This window comes from Carettochelys insculpta, chromosome 2 (genome assembly GCF_033958435.1).
Source record: "Carettochelys insculpta isolate YL-2023 chromosome 2, ASM3395843v1, whole genome shotgun sequence".
NCBI lineage: Eukaryota > Metazoa > Chordata > Testudines > Carettochelyidae > Carettochelys > Carettochelys insculpta.
The window spans coordinates 126,560,512-126,580,432 of record NC_134138.1 but is presented as its reverse complement, the minus strand read 5'-3'; the positions used below and the strand labels follow the sequence as shown (position 1 = coordinate 126,580,432).

The window sequence follows — 19,921 nt, the reverse complement described above, 5'->3', positions numbered from 1 at the left end:
CAAGTCTTTCTAGTTAAAGTTGGTCCAAAGTAATTTCTTTATATATATATATATATATTTCAACACAACTGTTGCAATGAGTCCAATGAGCCATAAATGAGCATTATGTTCAAAACTCTGTGTCAGGTTTGCCAATCAAAGATGTGCTCTGGCTTGCTGGCTGCTTCTTGGCGTGAAGTTCGTACAGGCACTCTTCAACGTCATGTGTACCTGTGCTCTGTCTGTGGGAGGTCAGGCAAGTCCTCATTTCCCAGGATTGCACAATTTTTCTGCTTTCTTCTTAATATTAGGTGGAAGAAGAATATTTTAAAAGATTACCAAAATGTTACCGAGGGGAGAGGAGTGAGATGTACACCCTTCTTTGCAGACTCCAGCTGTACATAGGTGATGGCAGGAGCAGAGACTATGCTGGGTTATCACGCAGAGTGGGGGGCTAGTGAAACTTAATAGATCAGTAAGTTGTGAAAGGAAAAAAAAGATTGTTGGAATGTTCTTTGCCCTGCACTGGGGGTCTTGCCAGTAACATATTTACCTAAAAAACATTGGAAGAAAAAACAAATCCACAAAAATGTGACTGCCCCTTGTGTATACAGTTCTTCTTGAGACTCGGTTAAGCAGCACGTTGGGTTAACCGGCATTCTGCAGCTGGCTGCCACAGTGCTAGCTGATTGGCTAGTGGCAGTGCGGTCAGCCAGCACAGTTGATTTTTTTTCCAGCACCTCCCACGTCCCCGGGGGTGCCGGATAAGAGAACTTTTGCTATACAATGTGTTTTGTTTTCTTAAATTAATTCAGTCCCAGCCCTTTCATAGCTGGCTGGCTTTTGTCCTAACCTTTACTGAGAAACTGGCCTAGCCTCCTTCATCTGCGGTCTGGCTTCTTTTACATTTCTTGCCTGGAGTACAGAAGCTGCCATTTTCAACCTTCCGTATAAACCCTATGTATCTTTTGTGAAGGGGTCACAGAGTCTGACTGACTACGGTTCTGACTCTGTCATCCTCCTTGACCTTATGCCCTCTCTCCACAAGGACAGCCAAGCAGGTGCTACAAGAGTCATGTTGTTCCAGCATCACTTCTGAAACTGAGGTGGCAGCTGAACTGGATGACTTTGGTGCAACATTCTGGGGCTGTGGCCACACTCGGCCAAAACTTTGAAATGGCCATGCAAATGGCCATTTTGATGTTTTGGGCAAATGTGGCTACAGCCTTAGTGGGGCACGGTAACTGTCCACTGGACTGATAGAATGAGGGCTCTGTCATGGATACCAAGCGGCTCCAAATGGCCTGCTACTTTGGAGCTCCCTATTGAAAGCTGTGCCTTCCTGTAGCTGAGGTGTTCAGTTCAAGGAACAACAGTGAGTGGCACATGGACACAGAAGGAACGTTCATTTATTTTACTTCCTTATTTCTCTGAATGGGGCACTCACCCAGGAGAATTGCTATGGGGTGCTATGAGAACCATCATAGATGTGGGGGGATTCCTCCACGTCTGTCAGGGAGTGGAATTCCTTGAGAGAGAGGAGAGGTCACTAGCAGCACAGGAGGATTCCTCCTCCAATGTGGATTCATTTCTGGGGAGTTCTGGAAAGAATGGGTTCATTGTTCCATGCGTTTCATAATGCACACAAAACTCTGTGGAGGGATTTGTTGTTAATCTTGTTCCTGAAAAGAACTAACTATGTTTCAAAATTGGTGGAGACATAAACCTGAAAATGCAAGCTGTCTTAATGGGGCAGAGTTGAGAGGGGAAGAACACATGTTCACTGCTGTTTAGAGCATGCAGATCCATACATGGCTGTGCTAGAAAGACCAAAAGCAGGGGGATTCTCATTCACAGTGAATTGGGTTTATGCGTTTACATTGTAAGGGTAATGTGTGTAAAAGAGGGTTCTCTGTAGAGCTGAATCCCTTCTGAAGAAGAGTCTGAAATACAGAAACGTTGTGAGAGTATTTCAATCCATGCTTTTGCTTTAGTCCTTATCTGTACGTTATTGGTGTGTCCCATAAATAGCAGATTAAAACCTTAGGAAATTTTCTTGTCTCTGACAGTGGATTGAAAGTTGCAACTCCCCAACCCTCCAAAAACACGCAAAACAGATGAATTGCTCAGCTAGTATAATTTTGGTGCTTTATTTTATTAAGAGAACTTGAATTGCCTAAAACTGCTTGCCTGACTTAATTCTGTGGTCATGTGTTGCTGAAGGACTCAATGTAGAGGTTGAAAATATCCACAAGACTTCCTCAAAATAGTTCCCTCTGGGAGAAACAAAGTCATTCTGTACAGGATCCTCTTCCAATTTCATGACAAGAATGGTCTGTGTCTGTCAATTTTAAATGGCATTTTTCTGTTAAACACATACTTTCCATAAAATTTAAAGTTTTAATAAAAGGTAACTATCAGAAGATAAGTTTGATATATTTTGGATCCTTTCTTAACAGTTTAGGTGGCTCCGTAGCATGTTTTGAAAAGAATGGTGGAGTGACCTAGGTGTTTCAACCAAAAAATTTCTCACATGCAGTTCATATACGTAAAAAAATTGAAACTTAAGAGCAGAATTTCAGACACAAACACTCCTTACAAAGACTCCTACTTGAAAAAGAATTTTTTTCTTTTAGTCTTTTCGTTCAGAAAGGTACTTCATCCACTTTTGGTTTGGTTTTTTTTTTTTTCCAGTGGCAAATTTCCCCGAATTTCTTGAAAAAGATTAAGTAGGTATGCAGTATCATTACGTCTGTTCTTTTTGGTGTTGGGAATGGTACAAGTCTGCCTTCTAATTAAGACATTTTTCAGAATCCATCATCCCCGCTTTTGTATGTTCTGCGTGTTTTAAGAACTTGAAAGCAGCTTATATTTAAAATTTGGGTGTGTTAAGTCTTTAGTCAATGAGCACGCTTTGTGAAGTTTGCAAAACATTGGTTAAGAAGTGAGTGAGAACCACATACAGTCCCTGAGCATAAACCACATTTCTTTTACTTTTTACTTTTTAAAATCATAGTTCCATGTGTCAGGTGCAGATGTGCATGTGTGCATATACTTTTAGGTATTTGCACACAACTTTGATTCAACAGACCCTCCTTATGCCCCTGCCAAACCATCCTTCCCCTGCAACCCACCCATGAATTCTTCCAGTGTTAATTACACAGCTACGAAGGGTCCTGTGGCACCTTATAGACTAAAGAAAACTTTTCTGTTAGTCTATAAGGTGCCACAGGACCCTTCGTTGCTGTTACAGATCCAGACTAACACGGCTACCCCTCCGATAATTACACAGCTGGATCACTTCTGCTATGTATTATGTGCCAGCCAGATTCAGTGTATTAAACAGCATCCAACCTCAGAGTGTGAGGCTTCTGAATAGAATTTTTGCAATCTAATTACACACATGGCCCGGCATTTGTTTGGTTGGTAGACAAGCATTATGCTCCAAAATATCTGTTAGTCTACAAGGTGCCACAGAACTTCTTGTTGTTCTCATGTTGAGAATGAAATTCTTCTCGGTTCTACATAGCTAAACACAGTGACAAACTTTCTGCCTTAAAAAAAAAAAAAAAAAAAAAAGGAAATCCAAGAATGTAAATGCAATAGTATGACACTTTTTCCCAGCTGCCTAAGGGAAAATTCATAGTAATTGGAAATTGAAAACTGTTTGGTAGTTTTGAAAAGCTCAGCCTATATGCCTTAAAAATATTGATGTAATACAGGGGTCAGCAATCCCCCGCTTGGGTGCCAAGAGTGGCGCATGAGCCGATTTTCATCAGCACGTGAGGCAGGAGCTCAGCCCTGCCTCTCCTCTCCCATGCAGCTGGGAGCTTGCTCAAAGCCATGCCACCCATGGATTAAGTAATGCTACGAACCCCCACCTAAATGGTAAAGCTCTGCATATTCATTTTTATTTTTATATTAATGAAGCTGTTATGACTATTAATGACTTTCAAAACTAACACCAGCGCTTGGACTGTACGTAGAGGTCAAAGGTCAAATTTTGGCCCTCTGCCTTGGAAAGGTTGCTGACCCCTTAGGTAATGTATATAATGAGAGGTTTTTCACATCATCTATGGCACAGATATTTTACACACACAAATTAAGGCATTAAAATGGGGCCACATACAAAAAAAACATATTCATACAATATAGCCACATTATATTTTCTTCTGAACATCATAATGCATTATCTGAAATTGGTGCATTTAAAATAGATACAGCAACACATTAGATTCTTGTTTTTATTTAGTTTTAGATCCACTCATGCACTAGGATGAGCCCTTGCTTATCTCCTGAGAATTTTTGGTTTACGTGAAATTAAAACTGGACAACATTCCTTCAACTGAACTAATTATGGAGGAGTGAGGCTGGTTAGACAAGTCATGTTTGACATTATCTTGAATTTGGTCTTCTGATGAATGTAGGATAATTGGCCAGTATTAAGATGCTCTGACAGGAGGATATGAGAGAGGATAGACTTGTTCAGCAGTTGCAGATAGATGCCCTGTTTCGTGAGCACCACCCCGTTAGAATTAATTGCTTCCGAAGTAACAGATGATTTTAATTATAGTTGTAGTAGAAAACTGACTCACCACACATGATTTTCTTTTCAATTTAGAAATGTGTTTTTTCTTTTCAGTAATATGCTGTGTAAATATAGTGAAAGCATGGGATAGATGGAGACTAAAACTTTCAGCAGATACGTTCTGAGTAAATGAGCACTTATCAAGACTTGAAGGACAGGGAAAACTGGCAGTGTTGTGAACACCTGTAAAGCAAAAAGCGCTGGTCCTGCTGGGGCTCAATACAGTTACTATAAATCGTGCAAGTCAGGGATTAGTAAAAACAGCTTATGCTTAAAAAGTACACACACACAGGGCCCCAAACGGAAGTTTTTACTTACTATCTCCCACTCCAAGAAAGAACCACTTATCATAAAGCTGCGGAAGACATGAACTTTCTTTGCTTGCATAGTGTTTTATGGATTAAATAGAGCCTCTGAAGGATCTGTATTATGGCCAGTCTTGTCCAAGTGCACAACCACTCAGTGGACTTGGCATGCTTTAGGGATATGTCATTATTACAGACATGTCATACTCCACTTACCGGCAGTGACCGGTATCACCCTCCTCATTGGTTATTATTAAAGATCTGTGAAGAAGGTTGATACAAGCCCTAATTCTGAAGTCTGCTTAGAATCCAGAAAAGCGAGGAAGTTCAGACTTAAGGTTTATATTCAGCCCTTCATTAGCTCAATTGTTGTTGAGAATTGAAGCATATACATTAAGCAGCATTATATTTGCATCTCCAAGCTTCTTCCGTTCCTGAATGTACAAGCAAGTCAAGGGTTCTCTTCAGTCTACTCTGTGGGGAGGAGGGGGTGTCTCCGACCTCTTAATTTACGTAAATCCGATATTCATTTTAAAACTATCTTATGCTTTTGTGCTCACTGTAGGTTTGGGTTTCTGGTTTGTGTAAGGGGGAAGCTGATCTGGAATACAGAGATTATACCCGTTTCATCACAGGCAATAGCGTAACTGTATAATAGCATATATTCAGCATAGCTGAGTCCTGCTTTGTTTCCCATGTCACAGCGCAAATGAGAACATGCAGCTTGACATAGTAGATCCTAGTCACCACTCACAGCACCTTTAGTCCTTTATCCTCCTAAGTAGCTGCCCAGGAGGTACACCTCCTGTGGGGATTAGGTGGTCTGTCTGCTCAGGAAAGTTGCTTCCATTCTCCATCTTTAACTCAAGACTGCAATAGAGAGAATTGCAGGTGAGCAAGCACTAGAGATTGAAGAATAACTTTGGGAGTGGAAAGCTGTTTGTCTTTTGCTTTAATTCCAGCATTACAGGATCTTTAACATTGTGCAGATAATGGCTCGTGTATGCCATGTTGCTGATTTTTAGTGAGATGGGACAGGTGAGGAGATAATAGATGAATGTACCAAGTGCTAAAAATGTGGGCTGTTGTGGCAGTTTGAGGAGTGTTCTCTGCAAGTTGGAATACATCCTTACAGCGCATGCGCATAGGGGGCGGAATGTGTACAGACATATATATGTTGCTGCAATATCTAATGTGCAGCGCTTCTCCTGGCAATACATCTACTGCCTCTCAGGAAGGTAGAATGTGTACGTCAGTGGGAGAAGCTCTCCATCAGCATAGCAAGTACCTCCACTAAATGCTACAGCAGTGCAGCTGCAGCCCTTTAAATGCAGACAGTGTAAGAGAAGGAAGAGGAAAACCTTTGTCACTGTATTAAATTGTGTGTGTTCTGGCTGTAGTTCCACCTTCACAGATGTCTACCCTCCCACCCCACCATATGTAAGCTGCCCAACCTTGTTCTCGTTTAGCATGCTGGAACTAGCAGACATCAGAATATATGCAGTCATTGTCAGCTTCTCCTTTAAAAGGAAAAAAAAAGCCGTTCATTAGCAATAAACTGTGTCTTAGAAACAGAAGAGGACCGGCGACAAAAATCCCTCAGCATTTGGATTGGTGTAATAGCTTCAGCCTGATCCTGGCATGAGCATTTTCTCACTTTGCTACCTGCCTGAGTGTTATACCTAATATATAGGTGGCAGGGTTCTGCTGTGGGACAGATGCCTGCGTATGTATACTGGTGCTGCCATTATATATTAAATAGGTGGGTTGTGCTTGGTATGTAAATATCACTTTGTCTTCCCACTGGGGATTTACTGATGTTCTCACCAATCCATGCTGAGAGAATAAATTCTTGTGAGGCCTTACCCAAAGCCTACTGAAGACTCACTGGCCTCAGTGAGCTCTGGATCAAGTCTATGTCCAGTAACTCCTCTGACCAGACTCCCTAGTTAGTATGTGATAAAGAAGGCTGTCCTGGGAAGAGGAAGAGAGGCGAGACTCCCTGTTGTTTTAACAGAGAGGCACCTGTACTATTTTGGCAGGTGACACCCCTGAGTTGAAAATGATGACAAGACATATCAGTAGCCATCAAAGTTCATATCCCTGGAGCTGAAGTTCCCAAGCTGTGGTTGGCTTTCCGAGACACAATAGCCGATGGCCATTTGAGAGCAGACTAATTTTGTGTTGCTGGTGCTCCTGTTTCCAGCGGCTAAATTTTACTAAAAGACAGCTAAGAAACTCATTAAATATTTTCTTAATGTTGCTCTCCTGCACAGGCAATTGTGGTTACCACCGGGATGCTATGGGCTCACAAATGGTAATGGGTGAGATAGGGGTGCCACGGACTCAGGAGTGGGTGGGGAGGTGATTCAAAAGAAAGATGTCGTCTGCAGTTCCTGTCTTCTTCCCACAGCAGTCAGTAACCACTGATTTAGTCTATTGACATGGTAGCGCAGAGATCCTGTTTCGTTTAGAATGTGGTTTTGCAATAAAATGCATTTTCCTTGGGATTTTTTTATCAAATTTAATTCCCTTTGTAAAGCACCGTCAGTGTTTCTGTGTACTGTTTTTCTTTTCTGTGCTATGCAACGCAACAAGTTGTCTTGTGCTGTTTGCCACAAGGAATACTCCCTGACAAAGTGCTAGAAGGCACTGAACGGAATGGGCTATATCTGATTCTGGGCATAGTTCCCCATCATGTTTGTTTGTTTTTAATCAATAAAAATATATCTTGGATTTCTTCACTTATTTTTAAGAAGGATAGTGCTTTTCCTTCCCAGCGGTCTGTATTTGTGCTGAAATTAAACCTGCTCTCTTGCTTCTGAAAGCTATCTTTAATGGCAATGTCTTAAGGCGTTGAATACAAACATCCATATGTGAGGGTCAGTGAGTAGGCATGTGTGGTTAATAAATATAGCACAAATAGGGATTTGTTACAAAACCTGTAGAATCAGAGAGCCCTTGGAAAAAGTTGAGCTGATGTCTTTAATTCTGCCCATCAGTGACCAGCGTTTCTTTCATCTGCAATGTCCTGGTATGTCATGGGTAATGTGGCTCAGTCTGTTCCTGTAAGGTGCCTTTAAGCCAACTGGGAGGGGCATCATTGGGAATCTCACTGCATATCCATCATCTCTCTCTGTTTGTGCAATACATGATTACAATTGCAAATCAACCCTCTTCCCCATGGGAAAACTAGCTTTAAAAGCACAGACAGGCTCCCACTATCATACTATATTGAATCACTTCACTGTTACAGCAGCATCAGGCATGTGATTTTGGGATAGTTGCCTTTTTTTTCTTCGTTCCTCTCCCCCCTCCCCCCCCCCCCGCCCGAGGTGTTATGACAACAATTCTGGTGGAGAACACAAATAATGTCAGGCAAAGATGGGAATGCATTTGTATCCATCAAAGCCTGTTGGAACTTGTTGACTTCGTTTGAGCAGGTTAGTTGTTAATACAACATAAAGGTGTCTGCTTTATGTAAATAACACTTTCCCCTTTTATTTTGCATCTCTTTTAACCACAGGCACAAATTTCAGCTATTTTATATTCTTGGCAAAACAAAATACTTTTCACTGGGATAAAATTACTAAAATATAAGTGTGTGTCTCTTAGTCACAGCTATAGTATGCATTGGCAGACTTCAGAAGGCCTTATGTTACGTGGCGGTGACTACAATTCACAGGCTTCACTGACATCTCCATCAATGAATTTATTTACCAGAATCTAAAATTAATCATGAGTAGTTTTTGCAAAGTTCAAGTTTTTGGATTGACTTGATAGTTGTAAACGGTTATCAGTATGATCAGAATGATGGCATCTGAAATAGTATTGGGCGGTTTCTTTCTTTGTTTTTACTTCTCTCCGTTAAAGCTTGTGTGTGCAGGAGATAGAGCGTGGGGTGGGAGCTGGGCCTTCCCGAAAACAGTCAAATGAACCCCTCCCAGAAACTAGGTACCAGCACAAACCTCACCTCCCTCCTGTTTAGGTGTAAGGCACATTTCTTTGACCATGCCTCTGACCGTGCCTTTCCTAACACACAGATAGGTTGTGTTTGCATGCATGTGCAGTGCAAAATAAAATATTTGGTTGCACGCGCTTCTCCCCCAGGGAGGGAATGAGAGAACAAACTTATGATATGTATTAGCCATACTGTTTAATGCACTTGGGAAGTCACTCAACTATTACAGCCGTCAGCAGTGTAAGACTCTATTTGGAATAGAATATATAATGGTAAATGGTAGATTATGTATTAATTGTGCTATCCAGGAGCCCTAGTAATGAATGAAGACCCAATGTGCTAGATGCTGTACAAAACAGAACGGAACAAAAAAATAATATACCTCAACCTTAGGTTTTCTGCTGCCTTGCATAGGAGTCTTTCAGTGGTGACCTTTAAACCATTTAGAGAATCTGGAAATAGACACATCTTGATGAGCAGTGTTTGGCCTGGTAGTCTTGCTAGTGATTTTAAGGGATGTTAATCTAAGATTTTTCACTAGCCTGCTAGGCCCTGATCCTGCAGTGAGGTACATGCTGGAGAAGTTCAGCAGGGCTCCATGTGGGTGAAGGGTCAATCAGAGGGTTGTACTTCAAAGTGAACCTACAGCCCCATGTTTAAAAAGAAAACATGAAATACCCAATGTGTTTGTAGCCATGCTTATCCGCTCTGCACTTAGAGCGAGCGAGTGCTTCAAACATAACTTTCCCTGACCTGTTTGCGGCACCCAACTTTTCTGCTGAGGTCACTTGCTCCATTGCATTGTGATAGGTTTCTAATTAGCTTTGCTGTGGCCTTGCAGATTTTCTCTATTAGTTGCTCCTTGCCTGTCCTAGCCATTAGTCATTCACACCATGTGCATACTTAAAATAAAAGCAAAATCACAGCACTGAAATCTTTCATCGGTGTTAGTAGAGTTTTTACAGGGTGGCTGGGGTTTTGGCATCCGAATGTCTCTCAGTTTACTAAGAAGTGTTTTAGGCGGATATGAATAGCAACTGTTGTCGTTGATAAGCTGTTAGGAAAAACAAAACAAAAACGCTTCCAAATACCAGTCAAGTTTTCTTTCAGAATTAGCTGCATCTTTCTGATCCCAATGATCACAGATGACAGTATTGAATGAATTAGACTCTCTCAAGTAGTGGCTGCTTATAATTATTAGGATTGAACATTTATTGTCAATACAGATTGATGACTTTCAGTGTTTTGACAAACAACTGCAGGTTAAACTCCAGGATGTAGTGTTTAAAGTATTTGAAGTTCTAGGCATCTTCCCAACAAGACTCTGGAGGAGGTTCTGACAGTCTTTATATCGACTGATGGCTCCTGAAAACACTGCTGTTCAAATCTTTTTATATTTGTTTGGGCTTTTGCCCTCTTGCTTCAAATGACAGAAATGAATTTGTACAGGGAAATGTTTTTTGTATTGTTTTCTAGTTTTTAAGCCACTTGGATAAAGTTAGAACTGCCAGGCGGAATGAAATGATGATAGTTGCACAGATGTTTTAAGCTGGAAATGTGTCAAAATAGGTCCTGGTTTTGATATGAACGGAATTAAAGTTGGCACACTAACGCTTTTGAGCCACTTTCCATCCTGTGGAAGAACTAAAAGAGCATAACGGGCCAAAATCTGGCCTGTCTCAAATCCTTAACACTTCATTTGAATTTAATGTGGCTGGGCAGGATTGAAGTCAGGGTGAAACTGGCCTTTTTATGTAGCCTATCTATGGCTTTCTCAGTGTGGCTTTGGTCACGGGCCAGATCAAAGAAGCCAGGGGCTGGATCCGGCCTGCAAGCTGTAGGCTCCCCATCCCTGCTGCATAATTGACTTAGGCAGTGTCATCCCAGGTGAGCAAAAAACCCCAAACACCTCAAAAATAACAAAACTAGCTGTTCCCTTTTTTCCACTCTTTCTTCAGTAGTAACAGTGCTGCATTTCTCTCATTTTACTGTCTTGAAGCCATATAGTGTGGACAAAAGTAGAGCTTAGATAGAGAAGGAAAAACAGCTTTGTGTGTGTGTGTGTGTGTGTGTGTGTGTGTGTGTGTGTGTGTGTGTGTGTGTGTGTGTGTGTGTGTGTGTGTGTGTGTGTGTGTGTGTGTGTGTGTGTGTGTGTGTGCGCGCGCGCGCACGCACCACCTCATCTTGGTCTGAGTATTATCCATATGATCCTTAGCGTTCAGTTGCCTGGTAGTGGAGAGTAGGGGGGCTGGCCCTGGAGGGAAAAGAGGAAGATGACCCTGATAGGGGTAGGGAGTAAACTGCACTAAAACAGTTGAAAAGCACCTATCTTTCTAGAGGGTTGACTCATAAGATTGTGGCATTATCAGATAGTCTTGACTCACTTGTGGAATTTTGGGAGGGAGTAGGCAGGGGCGTTCTTGCATGGCAACTTGCTGCAAAAACTTGATGGAGCAAGATAGCTGCATTTTTTGCATAGCATTTCTTAAAGCTTACAAATTAGAGATGGAACAGGCCTTTGAAGTTAATCAAGTCCATCCTCCTTTCCTTGCCGGATTATTTCCTGCAAGGTCCTCTTCTGGGGTTTTGTTGTCAGGTCTAGTTTTAAAAATGTCAAGTAATGAGGCTTCCACAACTTCCCAGGGTAAATCAGTTCATAGGCTGATAACTCTCAGAGATCCCTTTTTAAATATTCGCTTCCTTCATTTCATCCTGTTAGTCGTAGTTCCACTCTCTTGTTCCAACTTGTGTAATTCCCAAGTGTGTGTGTGCATGCACTTTCTCGGGCTGCCTACTGAAAGCATAGTTCTGAGGGACCTCTGTGAATATCATGTTTCTCTTGTATATGCCTTGTCCAGATCCAAGGTTGGTGTAAATTCACTTAGCTGCCTTGACATCAGTAAAGCAATACCGCAAGCAGAGAATCTGGCAGGCCCTCATGTTTTTACTGAAGTACCTACCTCTAAAAGAGGACAATTTAGAGCTGCTCGGTATCGGTATTTTGAAGCACAGTTGTCTGTTTGAACAGCCTTTTTATTTATATATATAGTTTTATTGTGTTTTCTTTTGAAATGTCCTACTGCACTTTAGAATTCATAAGTCTTGTTTAAGTCATATTTATTTCTGAAAAATCACACTGACTTACAGTCCCAGCTTTCCTATTCAAAATATGCCAGTGTTGTTGCAGTAAAATTCGTTCATACAGTCACAGTGGAAAAACACCTTGTTAAGCCCCACTTCACTTTTTGGCTAGCTAAAATGCAAGGCTGAGCATTTTGAATGATGCAGGTGAAAGATCTAATCAAAAGAAAATGCTTCTTAATGAGAAGGCAACAATGTATTACTCTCTTCCACAGTTCAGAAAGTTTAAATGAATGAACCTTATGCCTGGTCTGCACTTAAACTTGAGGCTCCATAGTTTAAGCACTCATGGCTTAGGGCTTTGAAAAGTCCACACCAGTCAGTGCTGCTGCTATGTCATTTCAACTCCTGGTGTAGAGTTGACAAAGGAAACTTTCCATTGACCTAAGTATCCTGGCTTTTGGAGGTGGGGGTTTTTCTACAGCCGTGGAAAAACTCCTTCCATCGCTATAGTCTGCGTCTACTTATCAGGTAACTATGCTACCATAGACCCCATCGTGCAGCAATGGCATAGTGAAGGGATTGTGTTTTTATAAAAAGGTTGTGGATGCAATCTGGTATCTGTCACAGTTCAGCACAAGTTGGGTAGTGTTTTTGAAGGCACGCTGAACTGTTATGGCCCTGCTGCACAGTAAAGGAGATGATGAAGATTGTGTCTGTCCTTTGTACTGGTCTGCTTTGTCTCCCTGCTTGCTTATCTTTGGTTGTTCTAGCAATCTTTTTTCTCTGCAAGTGATTCAATGCAGTGAAACCTGTTTAACCTGTCAAAGACTACACCGTGTTCTGTAAGGGCAAATTGTGAATTTGAGAACTTGGAATCTGCTTCTTTTGGTTTTTAAATGATTCCACACAATGAGTTATGAGGGTCTGTGATGTTTGACCTGTGCGGTAAAAGTCAAAGGTGCAGTCAGAACATCTTCCTGTCTATGGCTCAGTAGTTTGAAATGGTTTCCTTTAAAATATGAGGAAACTATAACATTTCGTACTATTAGGATTGATTTTACCTTTCATTCACACTCATATAAGCCAAAAGTAGTTCTGCTGAAGCTAAATGGGTGTAATGTTATCATGAGAAGAGAACGTGGCCCTAAGGAATATTCTGCATGCACAGCCACTAGAGGGAATTACACAGATTTATCAAGGATCAAGTAGAATCTTTAAGCTGGGGTTTTTCGTATCTTCTTTTGAAGTACACAGTTTTTCTTGGGACACTTTCATTTTATTTGTATGTTTAATTTCTTTCTTACACTGACTCTGAAGAAAATCTGTGACAGTCATGCCTAAAGGATAACTATTCTGGCGTCGTATAGGTGTGTGGGCAATACAAATACCTGTTTCACTTTCAAACTTGCCTATTAACTTGGAAAATGACCTTTAAAAAAATCTCATACCTCTTCCAGCTAATACTTCACCAATTAATTGAATATTAAACTATTTCCTCTTTTCCCCCAGTTGTTTTTTCAAGCTCATCTTCAGTGATTGCATAAAATAGTGCGTAAATGGTTCAGTTCTTCTTCTGTGTGGACATATATAAATGTTCTCTATCCCACAGATGTATTAACTGTAGAAAGATCTGAGGTTGGCTTGGTTAGGTTGGGGAACTAGAGCAATGCCAAAAAAAAAACAAGAAAACCTGGCCGGTGGAGATGTGACTGGCTTCAGTGCACCGAGGCATCTTGCCTGTAGACTTTATTGTTGTCTCTCTCTTTTTTTTCCTTCAAACAAGCTGTTTTAGAATAATGAAAGGAATGGCTGAATTTACTAGACTGTGCAAATCTGGAGAAGTTGTTTTGAATATTTGCCATAAATATGGAGCTGGAATTTATCTGCTTGCTTGTGGAGTAATTGCACGTCCTAAAAAAGGGGCAGTACTTCGTCGCTTTGTTATGTGAGGTACAGCTTTGGCTTTACTTCCCTGTGCTCCCTTGGATTCTTTTACCTAATTTGTACAGGCACCTTCCCCCCTGCTCCGGCCAGCAGAGCATGTGGGGAAAGAGATGTGCAGGGTCACAGGTCTGACCACTCCCTGGGCCCCTGTGTAGCTGCTTTCCCTTCTCTATTTTCTGTACTATAGCTGATGGTGGGAAGCAAAGCAAAGGAGCATCTCTGTGTGGGTGCAAAGAGGAAACCATGATCTTGCTGTAGAGGAATCAGATCCTCTGAAGAGTGTAATCTCTCCAATTTGATTGGGAATTTAAGGTAGTCAGCTCCTTGCAAGATCATTTTTGATCTAGCATCTGTTTTAAATCACAGTAATTCTGTTGACTAAACATGGAGTTACTCCTAATTTTACACCACTGTAAGCAAGAGCATACTTGAGGCCTTAACTCTTTGTGTGGCAGCGTGTGTGTGTGTGGGGGGGGGGGTTTTCAAGGGTTCACACACTGAAAAGTAACAAATATGTAAAACATGCTGGATCAGATTCAACCCACTGGCTTTAATGGAGTTGCACCAGGGGTCAGTTTGATTCATTATGTTATCTTTGCACATGATGTACCTGGCATCTACAGCTAAAATTAATGTTGTACGTTGGGTGACATATGTGTAGCCATTGTTCAAAATAATTGATTGTATTTTAAAGATTGTGTCACTGCATCCAGCCAGTTTGCAGGAGCATAAGAGGTTTGTCTAGATCATGGTTTCCCAAACTGGGGGGCATACCCCTCCCCCCGGGGGTGTGTGAAGAAATTCCGGGCGGGGGCAAGGTGACCCAAGCCCTTCATCATTCCCCCTACCTGAAGAAAGATACAGTCTTTGTTTCGAGCTCTCAGGCCCTGCCATTTTACGTGGGTGACCCACCGCAGCCACTATAAAAAGCAGGTAACCAGTAAAGACCCATGTGGAGCTGGCTGCCTTCTGCAAATGAGATTGACTGTGGGTTAGGGGGCGGAGGAGGAGGATGGGTTTAGATGAGGGGCTGGGGGTGCGTGGCTTTGTGGGAGGGGAGGGGACAGGCTCGGGTGGGTGGCTTGCAGGGCTTGGGCAGCCGACCAGCTTGTGGGACTCATGGGGCTCAGGCGTCTGCCTCCGGCAGAGCAGGGCTTGGGCAGCTGGCCCCAGCAGCGTGGGGCTTGAGCGGCTCAGGCTGATGGGTGGGTGGCTGGCCCCAGCAGCATGGGGCTCGCGTGGCTCGAGATGGCAGGTGGGTGTCTGGACCCGGCAACGTGGGGCTTGGGTGGGCGGCTGGCCCATGGCTGGGGTAGGTGGCTTGGTGGGCAGGCGTCTGGTCCTGGCAGTGCAGGGCTCAGGTGGATGGTGGGCAGGTGGACAGCTGGCCCCAGCAGCATGGGGCTTGGGCAGGCAGCTCTGGCAGTGCAAGTCTCCGGCAGGCGGGCGGCTGGCGTGGACAGCTGTTGAGGTTGGCGTGGGGCTCGGGTTTCTCAAAAATCAAAAGGGAGGGCGTAATGCTGAAAAGTTTGGGAACCACTGGTCTAAATTATAAAATTGTCACAGTTGAACACAGTTGTGCATCAAGTGAGGCAATGCTGATCACAGTTTAAGGGAGCAAGGTGCCCAAATCCCATTGAGCATGCATTTGGAGATGCTGTGCCACCTGCTATCCATACACTCATTGGAAAATCCCAGTTTTAATTACCAGTGGAGACCTGGACAAATTGCCTTTAGTATTGTTTCAGCAAACAATGGCTAAACCAATAGAGAGAAAATTTCCAACAGTGCTCCAGTGACTTAGTTTATAGCCATTTGGGCTCCTTTCATTGAGACCTGGGCATCTAAATTGGGTGCTTTTTGAATGTTTTTCCTCATACGTAAGTAAAAGGTTACGAACAATGTAGGCTAAGACTGTTTTGTTTTTAAAACCATCACTTTTATAAATGGTACATTTCCTGTAAGCAAATAAGGTTGTATCTGGTCAGTGTTTTTTTTTAATTTTTTATTTTTTTTAACTTGTTTATAATGTTCTCTATGATATGATGATGATTAGTCTTTCTCATCCAAGGGGATCTCAGCACCTCACAAAGATAAATGAGCATGATTTACATATTACAGATGAGGAAACCGAGGCATTGATTGCTCAAGTGATTTGGCTAACGCAGAGGTCTGCAACCTAAGGCTCTGGAGCTGAATGTGGCTCTTTAAGGATGACTTTGTGGCTCCTGACGCTGTAATTGCGAAGTTTAAAAAAAAAAAAAAAATCCTCCTGATTATTTCTGGTAAACAGTGAATGTCTAAAAGCCCAAAAATGAAGAACTCCTATCTAAATAGCAAATGATATGTGACCTTGAAATGTTGAATAACTCCTCCTAGTGTCCTCCAGAGAGAGAGGGTTGGGGAGTGAAAGTCAGGAAGACAGTGGTACCAATACACACACAAAGCCTGAGGAAATACAATATGTAAAAAGTTTATGAACATCCTGCAGCAAACATGTATTGCATCACAAATCATTGTGCGTCCACTGCTCTTAAAATAAGAGTTACAAAATGTATGGTTTGATGTTATTTATTAAGGACTGTCTCTTGTTCACATGCACTCCAGCTCTTCCATTATTGAGTGTTTTTTTTTTTTTTTTTTTACTCAATTGGAAAAAAATGGCGCTTGCCATTTTGGTTGCTGACTCCTGAGCTAAGATGATACACATTTATGGCCTGCATGGCTGCCCAGTGTCACCTGATATAATAAAGGCCTTGGTTAACCTGTGAAATCAATCTAACTTGCATGGGGGGAGCCCAGCTCTGCATTTGATAAATTAGTTACTGTAAGTTCATATGTGCTTAAACTACTCCTTTTCAGCAAAATACAGGCCACTTTTGCTGCTTTGGCTGAAAAGTGAATATATTTTTTAAAAATTGGTAACAGGGGGCTTACAAACATGCTTATTACGGTTAGCAGAGTTGCAAGATACGTGTAACAGTAAGATTGACCGTGTTTTATAAGTTTTAAGCTATAAAAAGATTAAACTGTGGGGACTTAATATTTTCATAAATCTATAGGATATGTTCAAGCTTTGTGGTGTTTCCTTCAGCAGTGTGATTTCCATTTTCAGCTGATGCAAGTTCTGGCATCAGAATGAAGGGTGGTTGATCTGTAGTCTGAATGAATGACAAGGGCCTCATAAAGGCTTCCTGTAATGAGACAGCTCACAATACACACTGCACTTGGTAGTTGCACATATAAGCTCAGGCCCCACATTATGCCTTGCTTGAAAGGCACAGTCGAGTTTATGGGAGTTATGTTCATTGCTCAAAGTCATTAAATATGTGGGGTTTTGTTTTGTTTTTGTTTTGTTTTGTTTTTAAATTAAAACAATGCTGAATTTCAAAATCCTGACCTGGGTGTTGAAAGAGTTGTCTTCCTCCCTCTCCTACTTAGACACATGAAGATTCACGAGAAGGATCCAAATAGCACTGCAAATACAACTCCCCCGTCTCCTCCTAAGCGCAGACGATTGTCCTGTAAGAGGAAACTTAGTCATGAGCGTGAGTCAGACAGAGAGGAACGAACGCCAGCAAAAAAGGTTCGTTAAAATACATGTTGCAAAGTCTTTTACTTGCCATCTTTTCCTCAATTTTGATTTCTCAGTTTCTTTCCTCGTATATCTCTAATTGTGCATAAAAGAACCCCCCCAGAGAACATTGTCAAGATAAAATATTTTGAAAACACTAGTGCATCGATGTCTCATTTGTATTTCACTAGTTAAGCCGTTTTTCCTTTTTGCATTTCAATTTGGACAAAGAAAATTAGATGAGAAGGAGGACAAATATCCTCATTTAGGTTGAAAATCAGCATCATGCGTGGAGAGTTGAGTTATGTCTTTGATAACCCTAACAATCTTGGAAGGCCGTTTAGGCTCAAGTCACTAATATTTACTTTTAGTCTTGACAACAGTTCAAATTTTTTTCTTGGGAAAATTTATAGTCAGTTTGTACATTTCACATTGGTTCTCCCACAGGCGCATGTTGCTGCAGTGTTTCTGCTTCAGACACTGCAAGGAAATTATTTATTTGAAAAAAAATAAGTTGCCATTGGCATTTTTTAAATGAAATATTTCTATTGCACAAAAGTTTTATAGCAGCTTTTTTAGACAAAATATAAATTTGATTTGAGAATTTCACTTGACAGTGGCCCTTTATGCTCTTTAGGCTAGCAGTAACTCAGTTCAGACATCTCTTTTTCTGTTCATTAATTTTTTCCCCTGTCGTTAGAAGATGTCAGTAGAAAATATGAACAATTTTACTGCTCCTCTCTGAGTTGGAGGCTGGCAGTGATGCGTTGGCATGAAAAACCCAGGCTGACAGGCTGGTTTGTGAGTGGGGAGGGTGTTTGGTAATGATGCTAGTTAGATGTTCAACTCTACTGACCATCAAACACACACGTTTTATGCCATGTTTTAAGATATTTATTAATTGTTTAGTTCTCATAAGAGATGATGATCTGAGACAATGCTGCTGTACCTTGTAAAGGACTACTCAACATTTAGCTCATGTATCTTTATTGATCCTGCCATGCTGTGTGTCTCTGTGGAGTGAATCATTTCCAGTAGCCTGTAGCAATGTCATGGGTTGTTATGTTGTACCAGAAAGACTCTCTCTGGACTGCTTGAGCAGTCCTTGTGACGAGTGTTTTTCGTCTCTCTGAAGGTTGTGGAGGAGGCTCAGTCCAGTGAAGTGGAGAAGAAGGCTGAGGAGGAAGTTTATCATTGTCCAGTGTGTTTCAAAGAATTTGTATGCAAGTATGGACTGGAGACCCACATGGAGACCCATCCAGATAACTCTCTGAGGTAAGAAATAGGCCTGGACATGCTCCCTGTCACCAGAGAGTTGTGTGGGAGGTTATATTCCATCCTTTACACCGTTAATGGAATATGTTTGTGATTTTGTTGCTTAACTTTTCTACCCCAGATTCCCAGTCTGTCGGAGAGGAGGAGCAGTACCGTTTGTCTCTCAGAGGTGCTGTGATGCTTATTCCAGTGCTGTTTGCAAATACAGCTGGTGGGAGCCATTAATTCCCAGGGAGGGGCAGGAAAGCTGGCAAAAATAACATTTTTGATGAAAAATTTGATCAGTTCAATGCGCAGAGTGTTTTGAAGATGAAATGGTTGTTATAAATGTTAATTACTAACGGTCTCCCCTCTTTGGGGGTGTAGGCTGGGAGAAAAAGGAATGAGCAGAGAGGTAGGGTACAGTTGCTGGTCACCCAAAAGTGATTTTTGTTCTAAATTAGATAGAATGAGGTGGGAAAGTTCTCACGTAGAAGAAGCATCAGTATCAAAAATGGACATGTGTTTGCTTTATCTTTCGATGTGAAGTATCAAATAGTGCTTAAAGAAAACAATTTTCAGTTACACAGTTTTTTTAACATGTCATTTCATTTGGTTAAGAAGGTTCAATTTTTTTCGACCGAGTGATTTTTGTGACATTTCCTGTTTTTATAACAGAGAAAGATAAATCCCAGTGCATGAGGACATAAGACAGCCTTGAAGTCTGGTTTAAATACCTGTGGATTAAATATCTCCCATTTAAAAACAGCAGTAAATCAAACTCATGAGCACTGCCTTCAGACAAGTGACGTATACAGAGTATTTGGACACCTTTGTTGATCTAACTCTTCTCGGGGAGAAAATAACTTAAATTTCTTACAGGTGGTGTCATATTGCAACCCTCCTGGGTAGAGGGTCTCTCAGGGCAGAGGCTGGGGTTGTGATGGGACAGTACCTGTAAGAAATTGAAGCATGGGGTAGAACATGGATGGAACGGGTCTCAAGGCAGCAGGTTGGAGTGTGAGGAGGAGACCAGGAGTCAGGGCTTGAGGGTGTGCAGGGGGTACAGAAGTCAAGGTGAGGAGTGAGGATGGGCTCAAAGCAGTGGGTTGGGGTGTACGGAGGAGTCAGTGTTGGAGGGTATGGACGGGACTCAGGGCAGGGAGTAAGGATGTGGGAAGGGTGCAGGAGTGAGGATTTGGGGGCTCAGGGCAGGGGATCAAGGTGTGTGT

General features: G+C 41.9%; 1 protein-coding gene across 1 annotated transcript in view; it reads left to right on the top strand.

Annotated features, from left to right (window-relative positions):
- RREB1 (ras responsive element binding protein 1) overlaps nt 1-19,921 on the top strand; it is a 151,550-nt gene that overhangs the window by 80,777 nt on the left and 50,852 nt on the right. The window contains 2 exon segments of the mRNA XM_074987720.1: nt 17,303-17,447; nt 18,571-18,710. Coding sequence (XP_074843821.1) covers nt 17,303-17,447; nt 18,571-18,710 — 285 coding nt within the window.